Source organism: Macaca thibetana, chromosome X (genome assembly GCF_024542745.1).
Source record: "Macaca thibetana thibetana isolate TM-01 chromosome X, ASM2454274v1, whole genome shotgun sequence".
Classification (NCBI taxonomy): Eukaryota; Metazoa; Chordata; class Mammalia; order Primates; family Cercopithecidae; genus Macaca; species Macaca thibetana.
Window position 1 is genome coordinate 9,938,836 of NC_065598.1, and position 21,949 is coordinate 9,960,784.

General features: G+C 38.2%; 1 protein-coding gene across 8 annotated transcripts in view; it reads right to left on the minus strand.

Moving 5' to 3' along the window:
• The window catches only part of MID1 (midline 1), a 391,573-nt gene that overhangs the window by 25,186 nt on the left and 344,438 nt on the right, over positions 1-21,949 (minus strand). For all 8 annotated transcript variants that reach the window (XM_050777270.1, XM_050777269.1, XM_050777271.1 and 5 more), the window contains exons 5-7: positions 16,511-16,659; positions 9,017-9,144; positions 4,127-4,270 (exon numbers count right to left, since the gene is read on the minus strand). In XM_050777270.1, coding sequence (XP_050633227.1) covers positions 4,127-4,270; positions 9,017-9,144; positions 16,511-16,659 — 421 coding nt within the window. The remainder of the gene's footprint in view (positions 1-4,126; positions 4,271-9,016; positions 9,145-16,510; positions 16,660-21,949) is intronic.

The window sequence follows — 21,949 nt, forward strand, 5'->3', positions numbered from 1 at the left end:
TGGGTGGGTCTGACCTAATCAAGTGAGCCCTTTAAAGGCAGGTTTGGAGGTGGGAGGTTTGAAGTAGCACACTCTCTCCTTTGCTGGCCTTGATGAAGCAAGCTGCCATGAATTCCACAACCACAATGAAACAGATTTGTCAACAAATGGAGGGAGCTAAGAAGTAGAGTCTTCCTAAGTTGAGTCTCCAGATGAATGCAGCCTAGCCAACACCTTAATTTCAGACTGTGACAACCTAAGAAGAAGACCCAGCTCAACTATGCCCAGAATCCTAACCCATGGAAACTGAAATAATAAGTGGGTATTGTTTTAAACTGCTAAGTTTTTGGAAATTTGTTTCGCAGCAATAGAAAACTGTTAGCACTTTTCCTGAATCAGACAAAAATGATTTAAGAGAAATACAGCATTTCTCACATGGGCCAAGAACCACTCTTTTGGTGTAAAATGACTCTAAATGTTTTCTTTTTCTGGTTAGACTATTCACTCATCAACAGACATCTGTTCTATCAGTCCTCTATGTATTTTCAGAGAACCTTCCCTCGGTGTTTTGCAATGAATCATCTCTCCATTTTCTACCTGCTCTTCTCAGACCTTCACGTGCTTTTTTTCTTTTATCTTGGAATTTCTGATCATCTTTTGAATTTCATCTTCTTCAAGTTTGATACAATCCCCGGTTCAGTTTATCCCAAATATGCTAGTGATATTAATCACAAAATATTGAGAAAACGATTCCTTAAGTGAAGACAAAATACATTAATTATATTCCCCCCTTTTTGTTGTGTTTTTCCTTCCATGCTACATAGTATAGTAGTGTGTGTGTGGATCAGTGTGTTATAGTCTCAGTATTTGGCATGTAATCATGTAGATATTATACATTTATCTTGCTTTAAATTAGGGTTTCTCAACTTCGACATTACTGACATTTTGGGCCAGATAGTTCTTTGTTGTTGGGGGATTTCTTGTGCATTGTGGGAGATTTCCCATCATCCCTCACTTCTACCAACTAGATGCCAATAGCACTCTCTCCTCCCAGATTTTGAGAACCCAAAGTCTCTAGAGACATTGTCAAATGTCCCTTAGGGGGCAAAAATGTCCCTGTTGAGAATCACTGCTTATATGAAGGAGTGACTATTTGGTATGATATTAGTGATCATAGATTAACTTGTGTTTCGGGTTTATGGTGAAGCACAATCAAGGTTTAAAATTTTACTAGACTTTAATTCCATGTTAAGTTTATGGTATATGCAGCCAAGACCAGTGAAATATAAGCTTGTACAGCTGGAAAAATGCATTTAAAAATCATGTCATCTCTCTGAAGTGCAATGTGGCAATGTCAAGTAAAATTAAAATGCAAATAATCTTTTCCTAGAAATTGCACCTCAAGAGATTATACTACAGATATAATTCCCCATGTGTGGAAGGAAAGATAGGCAAGGATATCTTGAACATCCTTGGAGATACTGGGGCATTGTTTGTAAGGGCCAAAGATTGGAAACAAGCTAAATACACATCTATAGAAGATGGGATAAATGAATTAGAGTATATCTTTACAATAGGATATGATACTGCCTCAAAAAGGAATGAGGCAGTTCTTTATTTGTGCTGAAATGGAATGATATCTCAGACATAATATTTATTGAAAAAAACAAGGTAAAGAATTATGTATGATATGCACATATAGAAAAATATTTTAGAGAATTAGTATTTCTTTATGATTTGCAGTAGGGCATATAAAGTCAGGAATGAGGAATGATACCAGAAGAATTCAAAATCGTAGAAGGAGAGCAAAATGTTACTAAACCATTGCTATACAGTGCTTCTCCGACTTGCCCCAAAAAGCACTTCAAATATCTGAGGACAGTGATGATTTTTTCCCAGGGAAATGGGCCAGATGCAGAGAAGCCTTCCTGGAATTATCTTTTCCTTTCCATCTCTGATGCTGGTGCCATTTGCAGGTCCTGGCTATTTCTGCCTTGGTGAATTACTATGAAACTTCCCAGCTGATGTCTCTGCTTCTAGTCCTGCCCTGTTCCTCTCCACTCTCCACAGTGCTCCTGAGTCACCTTCTAATTATATCTCTGATCACACTACTCTCCTGCATGACTCTCAAGCCCACAGGGTAAAATCCAAACATGGTATGGCCTGGGTAGCCCTCTGCAATCTAGCTCTTGCCTGTGAATTAGGATTAAGTGACTGAGGATTAAGGATTAAGAACATGTGCTTTTTGGAGCTAGGCCAATATGGGTTTGAGCCCTGGTTCTATTTCTCTGTCTTCATTTCTCACTGTCTCCCTTTCCTCACTTACCAGCCAGGCTTAATTAGGCAAGATCTCCCAATATACCCTGCTATGTTACATCTTGATAGGTTTGCTTATGATGACATAGCTGTCTGGTACAGCCTTAACTTGCTAAAATGCACCTGCTTTTTTTCAAGACTTAGTTTAACCACAACTTCCCCCAAGACATTTTTGTCCCACTCACCATTTCCGACCTTTCTATATTCCCTACCTACTTAAGCAGTTTGCCAGAGCTGTTCTTGACATTTCATGACTTTCTCCACTTTCATTAAAAAATTACACATTCTTGGTAAATGGCAAGATTTTAATAAAAGCTTTAAAGGCAGGCCAATTATAGGGTAGAAGGTGAGGGAGTTGAGGAGAGGAAGTTGGAGAAGTTGGGGAGAGTGGATATAAGGAAGGTAGGGGGAGCCATTTGTTGGTATGGGTCATTTATACTTTAGTCCCATAGAACTTGGTGTATTTTTGCATCACTCTTTTAATTAATCCTAAATCAAATTTCTATGTTAAGCATCGTATGACTCAGAATTACTTGTGCTAGGAAAGAACAGTTTGTAGTTAAGAGAGAAAAGGTTTATATAATTAAAGCACATTAAATTGATACGAATTTATTCAAAACATCTCTTTGTTGAAACATGATCGCTATTCTATTCTGTTCTACTTTGACATATTGTATGTTTCTTTGTTAAAGAAGTTTCAAACTTACTCCCGTGAAAAGCCATGTCTTCTGGTTCATTGCCATTTGCTCAGTTCAATTTAAATAACTCTGTGGGTTGGAGGACTGCTTCCTCTATTACCATCTCTGTGGCCAGCTACTACTGCTATTTGAAATTACCAAGTTATCTCTGATGCCAGATATCAAATAGGCCTCAGTGAGAGGGGGCACCTCTAATGTTTCAGGTAAGGTTGGAAATTCTTCCCAGGTGGAGCCAGTTACTAACATTTTAAGTGATGGGCCCAGGTCTCCTCTGAATGGGACCAGGTATTTAACATTCTTTGGCTATTTATTTTATTAAATCTTTTCTTTTAAAATATGTGAAGTAACACATATTTACTAAAGCATGTAACTTTCACCTAGAAATTGCCATTAACTCCAAGAACCCCCATATATTTCATTCCAGTGGTGCCATTTTCCCTTTAATCCTGGAGGTAGCCGTTATCCTGACTTTTTATTTTTATTTTTTTGAGACAGCATTTTCACTCTGTTGCCCTGTCTGGAGTGCAGTGGTGTGATCTCTGCCCACTGCAACCTCTGCTTCTTGGGCTCAAGTCATCCTCCTGCCTCAGCCTCCTGGGTAGTTGGGACTACAGGTGTGTGTCACCACACCCTGCTAAGTTCTGTATTTTTTTGTATTTTTTGTAGAGATGGGGTTTCACTAGGTTGCCCATGGTTTATAGCTTTAACACCTATGAATGTTTCTTTAAGCAAAATAGTTTATTTTGATCTTTAAGTTATGAACCTATATGTGGATTAATACCACGCATATATATATATATACACACACACACACACACACATATACATATACATATATATATATATATATATATATATATGTATTTGTTTCTGGTTTCTTTCCCTTAACAATATATTTGTGAGAATCATCCATGTGGTTTGCTAGAGGTCATTAATTTTCATCAATATTTAGCCAGCTGTTTTTACTAGTATAGTACAAGTGAGTGCTATCACTTTCTTGTTCAAGAAAGACAAGTCAATAAATATTGTGTGTTCTTTCCTTCCTTGTCTTCCTTTGACGTTTAAATTCAGGAATGCAGTAAATCTGAAGAAAGCCACCAAAGAGAGAAATAAATAGGCCATGAGATACTCACTAACGACGTTGGCTTGTCCGGTGAATATGGTGTACTGGAGTTCGTAGGAGACCACACTGAATTCATCATCGGAGGTCCAATGCACAGTGATGGTGTCATATGAAGCTGTGCAGAGTTCTTCTCTAATTGTGGGAGGGTTGGGAGCTGTGGGGGTCAAGAATGCTTATCAGTGGGAAAGCACACACCACTGGGATACCATTTTGGAGGAGATGTTTGACAGTTAAGCAGGTCTTTCTCAATAGGTCCATCAGGACTACTATTCTAGAGATGGTGACCCCACTCTAAAGAATATTTGATTGGCTGGTTATTGCTTTTGTTTTTAATAAGGAGTGTGACTACAGTCAGCCAGTATGGACTTTCTGTGTTTACCATGAGATCATGAGAATATGTTTGGGAGGTTAAACAATACTTTCTTGTGCATGAAGGAAAACATGTCAAATAAAAAGTAAACAAGATAAAGTTTCATAGTTGCGTTCACTTTGGGAGGTTGGCTAACTTTTTCAGTAAAGGCCTTGATGGTAAATGTTTCCAGCTTTGTGGGCCATACAGTCTCTGTTGCAACTAGTCAACTCTGCCATTGTGGCATGAAAACAGTTACAACTTATACATGTGGGCATGGCCAGGTTCCAATAAAACTTTATTTACAAATATAGGTGGAGGGTCAGATTTGGGCTGTAATCTAAAATTCACCAACCCCTGATCTATTAATACATGGTGCCAGATACTTATATATTTAGGCATCCAACTGAAAAAATACTTATCTTTGTTATCCTACAAAAAATCAGCCACATAATTGTTTGAATTTTTCTTTCATTAGATGTTTTGATGACTTATATATAAAAAAAGAACTTATTAGTCCAGCCCTATTTTCTTCTGATTTCTCAACTCATGCGATATTTCAAATTAAGAAGACCATGATTAATAGTTAATCATATCTAAAGGGTACATTTTCCTTCCCCAAGGAAAAACCTTTTTTTTGGCATTTGGTTAATTTATCATTGTAGAAGGCTGCTGTTTTATTTCTTTAACACATTCTGGAGCAGAGAAGTCTAAGTCCTACCAAAATAATGAGTTTAAAATGACTTCTACTGAACTGATTTCAGTAACTGGTTTTATGAGAAGAGTATGTGAGCAAGGAAAATATGAGAAAATGAGTGCTTTGCATTGTAAATAATATTTAAGAGGGAGGGGTTGGCAAACTGACTGTGAGCCAAGTCTGGCCCACTGCCTATTTTTGTAAATAAAGTTTTATTGGAACACAGCCAGATTCATTCATTTATGTATTGTCTATGGCTGCTTTGGAGCAACAGCAAAGTTGAGTAGTTGTGGCCATATGGCCTGCAAAGCCTAAAATGTCTACCATCTGGTGGTTTGCAGTCAAAATTTGCTGACCCCTGGTTTAGAGAATTGATCCAGGGCCTTTACTTCCACTCTGCTATCCATTAGAATCTAGCTTCAAAAGGAGAAATATACCTGCATTCTACAAATTAGGAGCAACCTTTGCTTATACTATTTTAGAGTTCTTTCCTGTTCTAAATTATGATTAGAATTGATGAGTCCTAAGCAAACCCAAAGAGGAAGAAAAGTTTATAAAAACTGTAAATTTAAACTCTGTGTTAGTAGTCTTCACTTTGCTTTTTGAATATACCTCTAGGACAAATATCATAGAAGCAAGTCTACGGTATTAAGTCAATTAGCTTAGCTTTATCTATTGGTTCTGAATTCCAGAAACACTGTTGAGCACCTCCAACGTGACAGGCATGGCATTAAATTGTGCATTAAGATAGAAGGGCTCTACATAACCTTTAAAGCATTCTTTATTGAATATGTATTTGTACATCTGTCTCCTGAAGTATTCACATGTGAGATTCGGTGTCATGTGGTACGACTTGGATGCGCATGAATCAGTGACACCAGTCAGGATATGCATTCCACAGAGGAGGTCCAGCTGCATCGTAAAATGTGCTTATTATTGTCTGTGTGGTCCCTGTTGGTGTGGGATCACTCCTGCATGGATCAGTAAAGAAATACTTACTCTCCCACAATTTAGACAGTTCATTGAATTATTTCTCCATTGTAGAAAAATTTTGTTCTTTCTGTATTGCAATATATGATTAAATAGAAAGAAAACGTATGTTCAAAATAGGCAAGTACCTGTGAGACACATGGTAGTAGCCATAATCAGGAAGGAAATGTCACCTCTATGGGTTATTAACTTGACATACCACTTAGAGGCATGTCATAGGAAAAAAAAATCTTGTTTTTACAATGAGACAGGCTAACCTTATTTTGACTGTAAACCCAATGAGTTTGTCCTGAGAAGTCAATACTCAATTTAGTGTAAATGAGAACAGCAGCGTGCTGCCAATTTCAATACTCATGGAATTGGTACCAGAAGTGTTATTTTCTTGTCTCTGTCACAAACACCACCCAAGGAATGGTGGGCTAATACTCCACAAACACTTCATTTCCTGCTTACAAATGGCATAAACTATTTGGACTTGGCAGTATCAGCCAAGCATCATATGTTATGGTCAGGATCGATGTTATGTCTAGAAATGGACTGAATTTGTACTTGGGGTTGACAGCTCAGAAGACATAATAGCAGGTACCCCATATGGCCTTTAGTTTGAAATAAACAGCCATCGGGATGAAATATGGTGTATGTTACAATTCAGTCCAAACTACTTTCACAATTTCCCCTTTAATCAATACTTTCGCATTCCTATAGAAATTAAAATGGGCATATGTTGTTGAAATACTATGAAATAATTATTAGGAAATGGCAAGGGCACATTCTTGTCAATAAGACTGATTCTGGGCAGAATGGCCATGTGCCTAGGCAAATACTTAATTTTCCAGTCTTTTCTGCCCTTGGACATGACCTTGTAACACAGATATGGCCCACCAGACATAAGTGGAAGTTTGCTAGGTGGGTCTTCTGATCAAGTTTTTCGTTTTTCTGATAAACAGACTTCACTGGCAGAGCATTTTGTCCATCGTTTCCCCTCCACCCCTTTCTTTTTGCCTAGAGCTTGAGCACAACACTTGGAGGTGGAGTAGTCATGCTGTGATCATGTGTCAGAAAGGCAACACAATGAAGGTGGCAGAGGAGGAAAAAAGAAAGAGCCTGGGGTCTGAGGTCATCACTGAACCACTGCTCAGCCCTGGAACACAGGCTTCTCTTGTGTCTATAATACAAACACTCCTTGATGGTTTTATTCACTGCTAGTTGGATTTTTTGTTGCAACTTGACTCATTCCCAAATGATATAAGAAAAAGGAGATTTTTAACAGGATGCCATTGTAAAAAACAGCTTAGCCGGAGAAAGTCTAGATCTGCACTGTTCAATACAATAGCCATGAGCTACATGTGGTGTTTTAAATTTCAATTAAATTTAGTTAAAGTTAAATAAAAGTAAAAATTCACTAGACACACTTCGAGTTTTCAATAGCCCCATGTGGGATTCAGCTAACACTGGATAGTACAGATATAGAACATATCTATCATCATAGAAAGTTTTATTGGATAGTGTCAGTTTAAATAAATCTCAGAGTTAAAAGCTTACATAGGAGGGCATTATGTACACAAGTATTTGAAACCAAGTTTAGTTCCATACGGTAAATGCTTTTTTAGTCAATTTCTTTCTTCCTTAATAGGAGCGGTATGTTTGAAAGAGAGAGTTACATAAGATAAGAAGTTTGTGGAATGCCTGCCTTGCTTGACAGTGCAGAAAGGCTAAAAACAGCACATTGGGTCCTAGCAAAGAAAAAATGCTCATCTTCTGGGTATAATGCTCCCTGAATATAGAACTCCTGACCTTCTATCCACAGACTGTAAAAACAAACATCACACAATATTCCCTCTCTCCTGCTCCACCTTGTTCAATTGCTTTCCCACAAACATGTACACACAGAATTGGAATTGAGAAGCTCATGTCACGCTAAGTTAGGGATGTAGTCTGTTGAAGGCTGTAGGTCTTAAGTGCAGTGCACATCTGGCTTCACTGTGTACATTGTGCTTTCCTGAAGTCACAGGCACTAGTGGCTTTGGCTAACACAAATAAGGTTGTCTAAACAGTCCAAATTCTATCAGTGTATGTTCTCAGTTCCTGCTTTAGAAGTTGACAGCAAAGAAAAATTTAGAAGCATGGTTAGGAATAGGAGTGGCCTGAGGTTTTTGTTGTTTTGTTGTTGTTTTGTTTTTTAAGCTCAACCAAGGGAGAAACAAAACAAAACACCAACCAGGAAGCACACTGAAACACAGCACTAGGAATTCCAATGTGAATTTGAGACCTTTGCCATGGTGACTTTGCCAAGATGAAATTCAGTCTTTTACTAGAAAGAGCAGAAGTTTTTGGAGTTTGTACAGGTCCCCCCCAAATTCTAATTCTGTCACTCCCTAGTTATCTGATTTCCAGCAAGATGGCTGATCTCTGTCATTTGCAAAATGGGGATTATAACGCTTTACCTCAACTTGATGTTGTGCAAATTAAAACAATATCACAAATACAAGGAGATGAAGCAGTGCAGACAACCAATCTGTTAGCTGCCAATTTTTTCTCTGCTAATGTATTGTGAGTTGCCTTACTACCATGATATGAAAAATACCAAAGAGAGAGATTATTTTTAGCACCCACACCTTGAGAGTGAGGGAAACAGTGGTAAGTATGCTTTTAATGATTGAGATTCTCCTTTTTCTCCTGTTCCCAGTTTAGTCATGGGCTGTGTTGTTTTGGTTAAAAACAAAGGGAAGTGCACAGAAATTGTTTATGGAAATATTAGTGCCATTCCTAGGTCAAAAGCCCATTCCTCTGGTTATTGGGGAATAACTGATCTGGTGGCAAAGTGTTTATGTGAACAATATTAAAGAGAACATAAAAGACAATACCTGTAAGGTAATCCAGACATTCTAGCAATTTCTTCTCTCGGGAAAAATCTAAGGCAAAGGTGTCAAATGTGTCATTGAGGTTGATTTCAGGAATTAGAACCTGGGAGGATGCAGTTGCCATGGAGACTCTGTAACGTAAACAAAACAATGTTTTAGAAATGTCAAGATGACTTTCAACATCACTGCATTGAAATGAAAAAAAGGAAAAGAAATCTCTTTTAAAAAGTGCTTTTTTACACATGAGTTTTAAGAGGCATCTCAAAATGTCACAACACAGTAACATAAAACAAATGAATGCAAGCTTTAAAAAAAAGTGAAGGAATTGGAGAAAACAACAGACTTGCTTGCCCTCTTCCTTTTTACTATCAGAAAAAAAAAATTCCCTGTGAAAGCAAAAGAATATTCATATATCATGTTGCTGTGTATTTAACAGTCTGGCCTGGTCACATCTAACCCCAGCAAGAAGCGCGTAGCTCCAGGCATTTCTTCACACATCTGTCTGGGAAACTGTTTGTTCCTTTCAGACACAACCCTGCTCCACTTCAAAGGGGAGTCTCCAAAATTTCAAACTGCATAAAAGGCAAAGTGAATATTAAAAAAGAATGTTTCCAGATATTGGATTAGTTAAATCAATTACTAGCCCCTCTCTAAAATAAACATTAAAAAGGGAGTTTTTTGTCTGGCTCATTTTCTTTCTCTTTGTATTCATTTTCTTGCACCATATTCCCAGCAGATGCTGTGGAAAATATTCATGAGCTTTCTCACAAATTCCCCCACTGGATGTACTATTTCTCTTCTTCATTTAGGTTTTCTGGTTAGAGTTCTCATGTATAAACTAAAAAGCAAGGCACTGGTGTGTCTCAATCTCCTTCTATGTACTCTCAGGTTGATCTGGATGGTTCAGTTATTAATAATGAACACTTTGATTCAAAAATGCAAGTGATTCTCTTAAAAACAAGACAATTGTGGCATGAAGCATACCATTTCTGAGCATATCAAATGATGCTGGACTAGTAGTCTTGTTGAGTTTGGTATTTCGTTAAGTTCCATAAACAATACTCTTAAGAGCTATTATATGCAGAGTATTGTGTAGGGTGCTGGGAATTTTTGAGCAAAGAAACAACCTTGAAACAGTTTAATACTAAATCTAGTTACTTATTTTCTAATTAAGAAAATTGATGCTCATTTACACAAGGCCACAAAGCTAGCTGGCAGCAGCAAGCAGGAGAATTTCAGATCCGTACTCTTCTATTTCATCTAGAAAAATTTCAGGCCAGTTACTACAAGGGTTATATGTACTTTTGAGTCTCTTAATGGCTCTTAAAGCTTTGGATTTGCAAATATAAAATATCTTGGCTCTAGAAATTACACCTGTGGGTATATCTATACAACGGAATATTATTCAGCCATAAAAAGGGATGAAACACTGACACATGCTACAATGTGGATGAAACCTAAAAACATTATGCTCTGTGGAAGAAGCTATCAAAAAGGCCACATATCGTATGATCCATTTGTATGAAATGTCCAAAAAAGGCAAAAATTCATAAAGACAGGGAGTAGATTGATGGTTGCTAGGGGCTAAGAGGGGAGGGGAGATGGGGAGTAACTGCTTAATGAGTATAAGGCTTACTTTTGGTATGATGGAAGTGTTTCGGAACTTGATAGAGGTGGTGGCTACACAACAATGTGAATGTTCTAAATGCCACGGAATCGTGCATTTCAAAATGGTTGTTTCTTTTGAAGTGGAGTCTCACTATGTTGCCCAGGTTGGTCTTGAACTCCTGGGCCCAAACGATCACTCTTTGGGAGGGCTTGGCTTCCCAAAGTGCTGGGATTACAGGTATTACAGGTACACCACACCCAGCCTTAAAATGGTTAATTTTATGTTGTGTAAAATTAACCATTTTAATGTTGTGTAAATTTCACCCAGCTAAAAAAGAATATACCTGTAAAATGCTCAAAATTCATAGAAATATAGTTTCTATAGTTGTATTTCTGGCAGATTTTCAGTGCTGTACAGGAGGGAAGGAGAAAGGCTAATCAACAACGTCAGAAACGTAATGATACTGGGATTGAAAGATGCAAGTGAAGAGGCATAAGCTCTGGAAACAAAATCTTCAAGTGTTTGAATGAGGGTAGAGAATCTAACTGCATCTCCTGACCTTTTCATCAACAAGTAGTGAATAGTAGTAGAGTTGAGTGCTTTTGTTGACTAAATATTGCACCCTGGGGAATTGGGCTAATTAGTGTTACAAACAGCTGCTAATTTAGACTGATGGATACAGAGATGGTTGCTAGGCATTTTTGATTGATGGTCAAGTTATACTTTTAAAATGCTTTCCTTATGACCCATGAACACAAAAAGTCCTTAAACTTCATAGAGGTCCTAGGATCATTCTCAACACATATTTATGAAGTCCTTAAACTATGCTACATACCAAAGAGCCCAGAACATATGCATCGATGCAGAAAAGTTAAAAGAAATGCTAAGGTGCCATTTGAACTCTTAAAAGATATTGCAAAGTGAAACGCCAATTAATTCTCTGTCATAATGTCCGGCAAGGAGAACTGCTCTGAGCTACTGGGAAACAAGCACTAAACTTGCAATTGCATTTCCCTGGCTTTAGCAGTTCCCCTGCCCACTGGCAGAAGCCTCTTTATTCAGGCTCATCCAAAATAGATTTTGTTCCCAAGTTTCTCCTGGTTCCATGGTCTACAAACAATTAAATAAAACATTTTAAATCGAGTGACACTGTTAATAATGTCTACCATCTTGATGGTAGGAACTTTGTTACATGGGAACCAAAAGGATCAAAGTTCCTAGCCTGGGAGGCAAAGGCTGACAGCAAGAATCAGTGGAGATTACTGCAGTTTTTAACACCTACACATTTGTTTCTTGATGGAAGGAAAGATACCTATCTTTGGCTACAACTTCAAATTCCTAATTGGAGTGACAGGCAAGGGAAAATCTGCCAAACTTGGATAAGTCGCCAAAATCCACTAGGGCTGTTAGTGCTATGCCACTTTCTCAACTTCTTGCTTTACAGCCATGTCTGGGACACATGGGGCCAGTTTTCCAGAAGGTGGACATGTCTAGAGCTATGCTGCTCACAAGGCTTCTGCCAAACAATGTGCATCACCAAAGTAAAACCCAGTGAAGCCTCATAGTAACAAGATAGGTTTACTTTTGTCAGCCCAGGAATTCCCAAACACATTTGGCCTTGAAAACGTGCAGTTATTTTAATGTCTATGAACACCCTGCAGACACACTTCCAAAACCACTTATCAGATATGTTCTAATTCTTAGAACCAAGCAACATCTTTTCGGAATTGACAACTGGAGTTCTTGGCTTTGTATTCTGGAAAAGATCCTTGAACTGCCTATCGTAGTGAGGAACAGAAGAATCACCTTGAGGAGTCTGAGAACCTCCTAGGTGCTTTGAACAATAGGTACTATTCAGAGGGAATTTTCTTTTTTATCACCTTCTTGATACAGGTAAGTTACTGCTAAAAGTGATTTTAATTCTAGATTCTTCATAAGCAGTAGACCAACTTTCTTATGCCTGGACTTAGTGAATAGTTTTGCTTATTTAACATAATCCTATAAAGGTGCACATACAATCACACCAAAGACCTATCTACTAGTGTAGCTTGAGAATACAGTACATTATACACTTGCATTCATCTAGTGAGTGGGAAGGAGAATTAGTATTTGTTGCATGTTCACCTTGTGACAGAAACTAGGCTAATATTTCTACTACATTATTGCATTTTATCCCCACAATAACCATCTTAGGTAGGAATAATTGGTCCTGTTTTATAGATTTATGGATTCATTCATTCATTCACTCATTCATTCACGTCAGGCAGCTTGCAATGTGCTGGGGCTATAATGGTAAAAACAAGGTGACTAGGGTACCTGCCTACTTGGAGTATATGAGCAAAATTAGCCAATGTTAATGAGCAGCCTCAATGCTATCTATAATTACTAAGCAATTAGCACAGAGCCAAACAATCGGTTCCAAAGCAAAAGCATCTCCTACAATGTAAAACTTGAGGCTCTCTCCCCTTTTGGAGTTGTTTGATGTTTCTGAAATGAAAAAAAATTTTTACAGTTTTGATTCAGCTTGTAGGAGGACATATCCACTTTAAGTGACTTAATGATGCAGAAAATCTCATCTAAGTCTCACTTCAAGAATGCCTGCAGGATTAAAAGTTTGTTCTGGGATTCACACCTGAATTGAAGAATAAAGATTGTTTGGAAGTATACAGAAGCCAAAGCCCAAGGCAGGCACAATAGGAGACAGAAGAAAGAAGTCATGTCCTAGAGAAGAATGTTAAGTGACAGGTTGATGAACAGGGGCAGGTAGACAGAGAGTAGCACCAGAAAAAAGACACACAAGGCAGGCTAGACTCACATGTTGAAACCTGAAACGTGAAAACAGAGATCCAACTAACACTCATGGAGTAAGGAACTTAAAGCAATGTTATCACAACAGTGACAGCTATTCTGAAACCAATTTTTTTAAATAATTTTTTTATTAGTAAAAACAATTCTTTTGTGGGTACATAGTTGGTGTATGTATTTATGGAGTACATGAGATACTTGATACAGGCACGCAATGTGAAATAAGCACATCATAGTGAATAAGGTAACAATACCCTCAAGCATTTATCCTTTGGGTTACAAACAATCCAGTTACATTTTTAAGATTTTTTTAAACATATGATTAAGTTATAGTCACCCTATTGTGCTACCAAATAGTAGGTCTTATTCATTCTTTCTTTTTTTCCCATTAACCATCCCCACCCACCCCCACTCCCACAACCCCCTACTACACTTCCCAGCCTCTGGTAACCGTCTTTCTACTCTCTATGTCCATGAGTTCAATCATTTTGATTTTTAGATTTCACAAATAAGTGAGAGCATGCAATGTTTGTCTTTCTGTGCCTGGCTTATTTCACTTAATGATCTGCAGTTCCATCCATGTTGTTGCAAATAACTAGATCTCAACCTTTTTTATGGTTGAATAGTACTCCATTGTGTATATGTACCACATTTTCTTTATTCATTCATCTGTTGATGGACACTTAGGTTGCTTCCAAATCTTAGCTATTGTAAAAGTGCTGCAACAAACACAGGAGTGAAGATATCTCTTCTATATACTGATTTCGTTTCTTTTTGGTGTGTACCTAGCAGTAGGATTGCTGGATTATATGGTAGCTTAAGTTTTGTTTTTTTAAGGAACCTCCAAACTGTTCCTTAACCCAATTTTCTAAGTAGAAAATAGCTCAAAGAACCATAGTTAAAAAGTGGCAGTGCTAGGATTGGAACCCAGGTCTGCCAACTTCTAGTCTAAGCCCAGTGTCCTTTTTCTATATCCTAGCTGCTGGAAGGATAGAAAGGCTCAGGAATTAACCAAGAGGATTGACAAATAGTGATGGGAGGAGAGGAGATTGTAGAAACAGAGACAAGGCTCTTGGCAAATTTTTACAGGCTCTGTGAATTCAAACTTGACAGAAGCACATTCTTTGTAGAAAGAGAAATCAAAGTCATGTTCCTGCTCTTGATGAGTTGGGTTTGTTACAGAGAGAGCTGAATGGGAGCAGATACATGCCACTGGAACTGAGGAAGATTGTATGTGGGCATTCCCACACCTGTGCTATACTTCAGATGCATATCTTCTTTCAGCAATAACTATTATGGGGTCACATCGTCTCTGGTCACTAGGTAAGAATTTATTCATATGACACTTGGTTGAATCTTCAGGGATTGATGAGGAATGCAGTTCATAATAGCCATTTCATCTGGACATCTCAAAGTTCATAGATGGAGAAAAGTACTTTTGGATTCCGGTTGGAAACCATGACCTAAGTGTAAATGCTATCTATTAGTGTCCTGGGTACACTGGAGTATTAGTGTTATTTGCAGTTTTTAATTTTAGGGTGAATATTGAGCAACTGGATATGGCCCAGGGAAAATAAACACTTGAAACCAAGGAGTCAGGAGGAAAGAAATGGGCCTCTCAGAGTAAGGAGGAGAGCATCTCAAGTACATAACAGCCATGATAGCCAGCTGTTATCCATGTCTTTTAGAAGAGATAAGTATCTAATCAGCTACAAAAGGAATTTTCCTCCAATATAAGAAAGAATACAGTCAAGCTGGTTGGATAGTAGACCAGAGTTGTAAAAACACCGTACATTACTCTTTAAGAAGAGTGAAAACGGAGATGTCAATGATTACCTCCTCTATGCGATATTTTGAGAATTAGCACAAGTTTCTGAAACAAGCAAGCACTCAATAAACGTTAGTTTCCTTTCTCTTTCTTTGAATAAATTTGAGTCATAAGATGGCGAGTATTTTTTTCCCCTAGACCAGGGGTTGGCAAAGTACGGTCTACTGCCTGTTTTTGTAATGGTTTTCTTGGCACACAGCCACACCTATTTGTTTCTATATTATCTATGGCTGCTTTAGAGCTAGCTACAATGGCAGAGTTGAGTAGCTGTGACCAAGACCTTACAACCTGCCAAGCAGAAAAATATTTACTTGATGACCCTTTATAGAAAAAGTCTGCTGATCTCTGCTCTAGGATGAAGATCAGCATGGATGAGCTCTCTGGGGTCTCCTAGAGATAGGATTCTATTATTGCTTTGGATAAAGGGAAGTTGACTCTGAAAATTAGAATGAATGAAGTCAAGGCCATTAGCATCAGTTAGAGATGTCATTTATGTGGCATTGGCTGTACCTGGCCCAGCCTAGTGCTTCTCTTTGGATCCATCAGAATTGCTATAGGTGTTTGTGTCAGTGAAGATGAGTAATTTTTATGCCAATCAAGTATGTGTGCTGAAGAAATACTTATCCCTGCCAGTTTTACTGCTGAGCCAACCTTCAGATAACATCACGTTACAGCTCCCTACCTGAGAATAAAGAGTATTTTAAAAGAAGGCCGTATGAGGTTGACAGTTTGGTCCTTTCTCTCCTGCGTGAGTCGGCCTTGACCTTTTCAGGTGAGGCCAAGCTCCTCAACCAAATGAAAATGGGCCTAACAGAGAACAACACCTGTGTGATTTTTTAAAAAAATAGATGAGCCCTGTGATGGAACAAAAGATTCCCTTTAATGTTTTTGCCTTCATTTTGACTCTTTGTTATCAAGTGTACGATAACATGACATCTGAGAGTCACAATAAATGCTGTTTTTGTGCCATCATAAGCTCCCCCTCGTCCAAAAGCAGGTTGATTTTATTCTTTCTAACTGGTGGACTCTTGTTTCAAAGGCCTTGAACTCCAGACTCCAGGCTGTTACTGAAAGGGCTTTCACATGTCAAAAGGAAGCATCTTTAGCTGGAACAAAACAGCTCAAAGACTCTATTCTCTCTGGTACTGAGCCTTGAAAATGAAAATAAAAGCAAGGCTAGGGCAAGACCAACCAATTACACCGCAGATACAAGAGCCCAGCAGCCGGAGAAGTTCCCAGGGGCCCCTGCACTCACCTCTCGGTGATATTCTTAGCAGTCTGTAGGAAACGCGCATGATCATTCTCCTTCAGAGAGTGTTCCGCTTGGGAGATGAGTGATGCCGACCGCTCAATGCACTGTTTGCAGTTTGCAATCTGTTGTGCCAGTTTGCGAAGCCTCATCACCTTGAACAAAAGAGGCATGGAGAGAGATGGTTACATGGGTGGTCTTGCTTAGTGAAAAGGCATCAGGCTGGATCCTTCATTTTGCTGTGTTATCCTTCCATAAAAGTTCAAAAAGTAGGCATAGAGATATATCAAAATATGGAAAGCTCCGTTTTGGGACTCTGGTTTAGATATTCTTTATCTCATTGGAGAAGCATTGCTAATTTGTTTTATGAGGAAACACTGAATTGTGAATTGCTTCCCTGTTGATGGGAAAAAAAGGTGTTGCCCAGTGGCAACTTACAAAGGGTCACCAGACCTCCTCCCTGGACTATTCCACACAATGACTGCAAGACTGTAGGGAACCCTGGAACTTTCTCTATCTCAGGTTTATCTTCTTTTCATCAAGAAGATAAAATATCTTTATAGGTGGTGAATCTATGGTTTAAGTAAAAACCATTTTCTAAAAAGTTTTTTGCAATTTGTGTAATAAAATCGGGAATGAAAAGCATTAGGTGTTACTATTTCCCACACTACCTAAAACTCATGTGTTAAACTAACAGAAAGGGAGCATTTTTCCCATTGATTAATATTTTTCCTGTTGAGCAGATGAGAGAAAGCCAAAAAAAGCACAGCTGGGCCATTTCCCCTCACTGGGAACGTCATTTCCAGGCACTTTGTGCTTACTTGATAACTAGGAACTATTTTGATAAGCATTTCCCAGTTGGGATGAAAACGCATGATTGCTTCACAACCTCCATTCCAATTCCTGATTCTGTCTTGCTTGAAAATGTCCCTCAAACATAATTGACCATAACCTCCGGGGCAGGCCAAGATAAGTCCAAGGTAACCCACTTGACCGTTCGCTCTGGTGTTTGAAATGTGCTGTGAGATGAAGTCCTCTGGCCAGAAGCCAAGTTAAAATTAGACAGCTAATTGAAATTGCCGTGTGCCTAGTGCCCCCAACCACACACCCAGGGACAAATTTCAGCCGGCTTTATGATAATTCTGGAATGGAAAATAGCCCTGGGTGAAAGGGTACGGAGGAGGCCAGTTAATCTGTCTTACTGACAAGGCTGGCTCAAGGCTCCCTCCAGAATTCCCGCTAATTCCAAGAAATTCCTTCTTTCTCCAAGTCGTCATTACTATCCCTGTATAACTCTAATCTAAGAAAAGGAAGGAAGGAGATGTCAGAACTTGAGGCCTCTAAGGAACATCCAATTCCAAGTATGTACTATAGCAAACAAAGGAAATTCATACTGAATTAGAGGCAGCAGGTACAAAATTTCAGGCAAGGGTGAGAAAAATTCCTGAAAGAGTCAGAGAATGAAGTGTCAAAACTTTGGGGCAAATAATATATGATTGTGAGCCTGGTAAAAGACTTAATGCATTGTAATTATAGTTACTGTCTCCAGTGGATTAACTGTATTCATTAGTGGAATAAAATAACACTTATTTTACACCAAATAGAATTTAGCCTCTGGCATCATTCTATCTGGAGGCAAAGCTAAGGAAGGCATCCAGTGCAGTGCAGGATATTAGAACATGTTCATAAGAAACTGTGAGAGGAAGGAAAATTCCAGAAGGAAAACTAATTTACAGTCCATAGAACAAACCAAGTGAATGGAATATTTAATCACACAGCATAAAGAATCATTTAAATTACATGGCAGAATTGCAGATGTTTAATACAATTCCAACAAAAGAAAATAAGGTCAAAATATTCCTTTAGAATAACTTCATGACAACTACTTATCCTTTAGATATGCCTATTAAAGACCATACACGTTTCAAATGCGATGATGCTTGAACTCCAGTTTCTTTTCTTTTTCTATCATGATATTGAACATTAAAAGTGACACAACAGGAAAAAGAATAAAAGAGCTCTAAATCATGCAAAAATTAAAGCAAGACAAAATGAGAGTCTCCTGTGAAAATACTGGAATGTTCTACAGAGAACAATTTTGGGCATAATTTTAGTTATAGGTTAGTGGACAATTTCATCTGATACACCTGATTTGAGCTTTGCAAACCTAGTGTGTAAAATAATCAGCTGGGGATCATTTTGAAAGAAAAACAGTAGATATTTGGGTTATTCTCCAATATTTGAGTTAAGGAGTTGTAATTCGCAGAGCAGGAGGAATTTGCATTTCAACAAGCAACAAATGTTTTTAAGCCTGCAGGTGATGAATCATTAGGACAGTCAGGACTAGCCTTTAAAAAACCAAATAGAAGAGGAGAAAAGCAAATAGCAGAGTGCATTCCTGGTAAAAAAGGCAAGTTGGGTTTTGTAAAACCTTTTGTGTGTGTGCATGCGTGCACGCTGTATTGTGATGTCATATGTATTTCTTACTGTGGGTTACAGTAAAAAAAAGAAAAAAGAAAAACACTGCTCTAAGTTAGGTGTTCATAGGCTGTGATTTGTGGGCCAAATCAGCATATGGCCTGTTTGTGTAAATAAAGCTTTATTGGCACACTACCACACTTATTGGTTACACATAATCTATGGCTGCTTTCTTGCTACAATGTTGTGCAGAAGTGAGTTGCTGCAACAGAGACCGTATGGCAAAGCCTAAAATATTTATTATCTGGCCCTTGACAGAAAAGTCTGCTGACCCCTGGCTTAAATGATTACAGTCAGATGGCCCTGATTTGCAGCACACTCTGAAATACTGTCCTACTTGTCACAGCACTTCAAACTCAGACACCCAGCATGGAGCGAAGTACTTAGTTTTCCATTAGACAACACTTTTTAATGTATTATTTTTAAAAGCTGACAAGGTGAATAAAATTTGATGTTTAAAAAATATTAGATACTGACACATAAAAAGATTCTGTATATGTCTGCCTTAATGCTGCAGGGGAAATGTTTTCCAGTCAACTCTTCATTTTTCCTTTGGGAAGTGAGATTACCACATTGTAACTTTTGGAATTCACTCTGTACTCGTCATGGAAATAGTTTGCCTGCTGGAATCTCCTTTTAGCAGGGACACAGGCCTGTTTATATCATTTTATTTGCTGTTTATTATACCTTACACATTCTTTTAAAAGCCGTTTTATTTTGCTCAAAATGCATTTTAAACACTTATTTTTATATAAATGCTTTTTATATGTATGTAGGATATACACTCCAAAACAACTAGGTCCAAACAATGCATCCTCAATTCACACAAGTATCTGAACTGAAGATGAGCCCTGTTCTCACCATCTCTTTAAGGCCATGGAGAGCTCAACATTTAGTCCAAGTTAATTCTCTTAAACTTTGAAGATTTAGTGTACGTAAAAGGCAGTGAAGAAAAGGGACCCTTATTTTGTTGAGCTTTGGCCTTCAGAAGTCTACCATAGATCTCTGTGTCTGAACATTAAATGAATGAATTCAATCTGGAGTTAGCTCTTTGTGTGTTGACATAAAACTTACCCCTGACTACTGAAAAAAAGAAGAAAATTATTTCCCAGGGAGCCTCATGGCTTAAGACTCTCCAGTCCATCCACCTATAAAGGCTGTTGAGTTAATTTGTTTCAGAGAATGTACAATGGTCCAAGAGCAGGAATCATCAGTAGGTACTAACGCGTAATAACATCACCTGCTTGGTGACCACCTCAATTGCAGAATTTGAGGTGAGTTTGACAGCTGGGTGACTAGTGTCAGAGATAGACAGGGGCAAAATAAGGCAGTTGATGAAACTCACTTTTGTGGTCTCCACAATTCTGCCTGGTTCTTGCTCCACCTGCCCACTTTCAATTGCTTGTCAGAAGGCCGCACCATCCCTTCTTTAGACTCAATGCCTTCAGTTGCCACTGCCACCCTGGGGTGCAGGGACCCAAGTCCCCCAGTGAACCCCAAGTCCACACTTGCCCTCCCTGTCTGGCACCTCAGATTTCCACGGGTTGGCATTCACAACCTTCCTCTTAAAAACAGGCCTCTGACACAATATGCCCTGGCTAGGGACTTGAGTCACTGTGAGTTTCAGGGTTTGGAATCAACTACTCCTTGGTCATGTGCCAAAGTACTAACTCAAGAGAAAAGGAGTGGGCTCTCATCTTTCCCAAGTAACATCTACTTTCTAAGATTGCCTTCTGAGATAATGTTGCTGAGCAAACGTGTACTTTTAAAAAAGTGAAGCATTCCATACATACAAAAAATTTAAGAATATAATGAACTGTCTTGTACATAGTACCAGGTTTACTAAATCTCAGTATTTTCATCATATGAGCTTCAGAGTTTTCAAAAGGAAGTAAAAAAAGATTTTTTTTTTTTTTTTTTTGAGACAGGGTCTTGCTCTGTCACCCAGGCTGGAGTGTAGTGGCATGATTACGGATCACTGCAGCTTTGACCTTCCAGGCTCAAGCAATCCTCCCGCCTCAGCCTCCTGACTAGCTGAGACCACAAGTAAACCTCTCACCTTGGCCTCCCAAAGTGCTGGGATTATAGGCATGAGCCACCACACCTGGTGGTAAAATATTATTGATAGCATTAAAGCCCCTGTGTGGCACTTTGTAATCTCACTCATGTCTCTCTCCAGAAGAAAAGACCTTCTTGAATTTAGAGCTAATCACTCCCAAACATGTTTATGTACACATACCTAAACAATGTATGGGATTTTTTGGTAGTTTGTTACATTTTATATAATGCTTATCATTACATACAAATAATTATAAAACTTGCTTCTGTTTTTGTGATTTGTCCATGCTAATACGTATCACCCTAGTTCATTACTTTTAATTTCTGAAGACTTTTTCATTATGTAATACACAACTTATATGTCTAATAAACAGGTGAATTGAGATAGAATTTACATATAATAAACAGTACATAAAGTGCAAATTTGATAATTTTTCAAATATGTATGCACCCATGAAACAGTCACCACAGTCAAGATAATAAACATATATATCATGCCCCCCAATTTCCTCCTGCCCCTTTGTAATTAACTATGCCCATCTTTTCCTATCATCCCATCCCTAAAAGCAATCATTGATTTGCTTTTTGTCACTGTAGATTAGTAGAAAGTGCCGTTTCTTGAATTTCATATGAATGTACTCATACAGAATATACCACTTTCTGTCTGACTTCTTTCACGCACCCTAATTATACTGAGATCCATCCATGTTGTTGCATTTATAACTAGTGTAACTAGTTCATTCCTTCTTATTACCAAAGAGTATTTCATTGTATGATTATGACATAAATTGTTTACCCATTCATCTGTTGATGGACATTTGGGCCATTTCCAGTTTGGGGCTATCACAAGTAAAATTAACATGAAATTTCACCTACAAGTCTTTTTTTTTTTTTTTTTTTTCTTTTTTG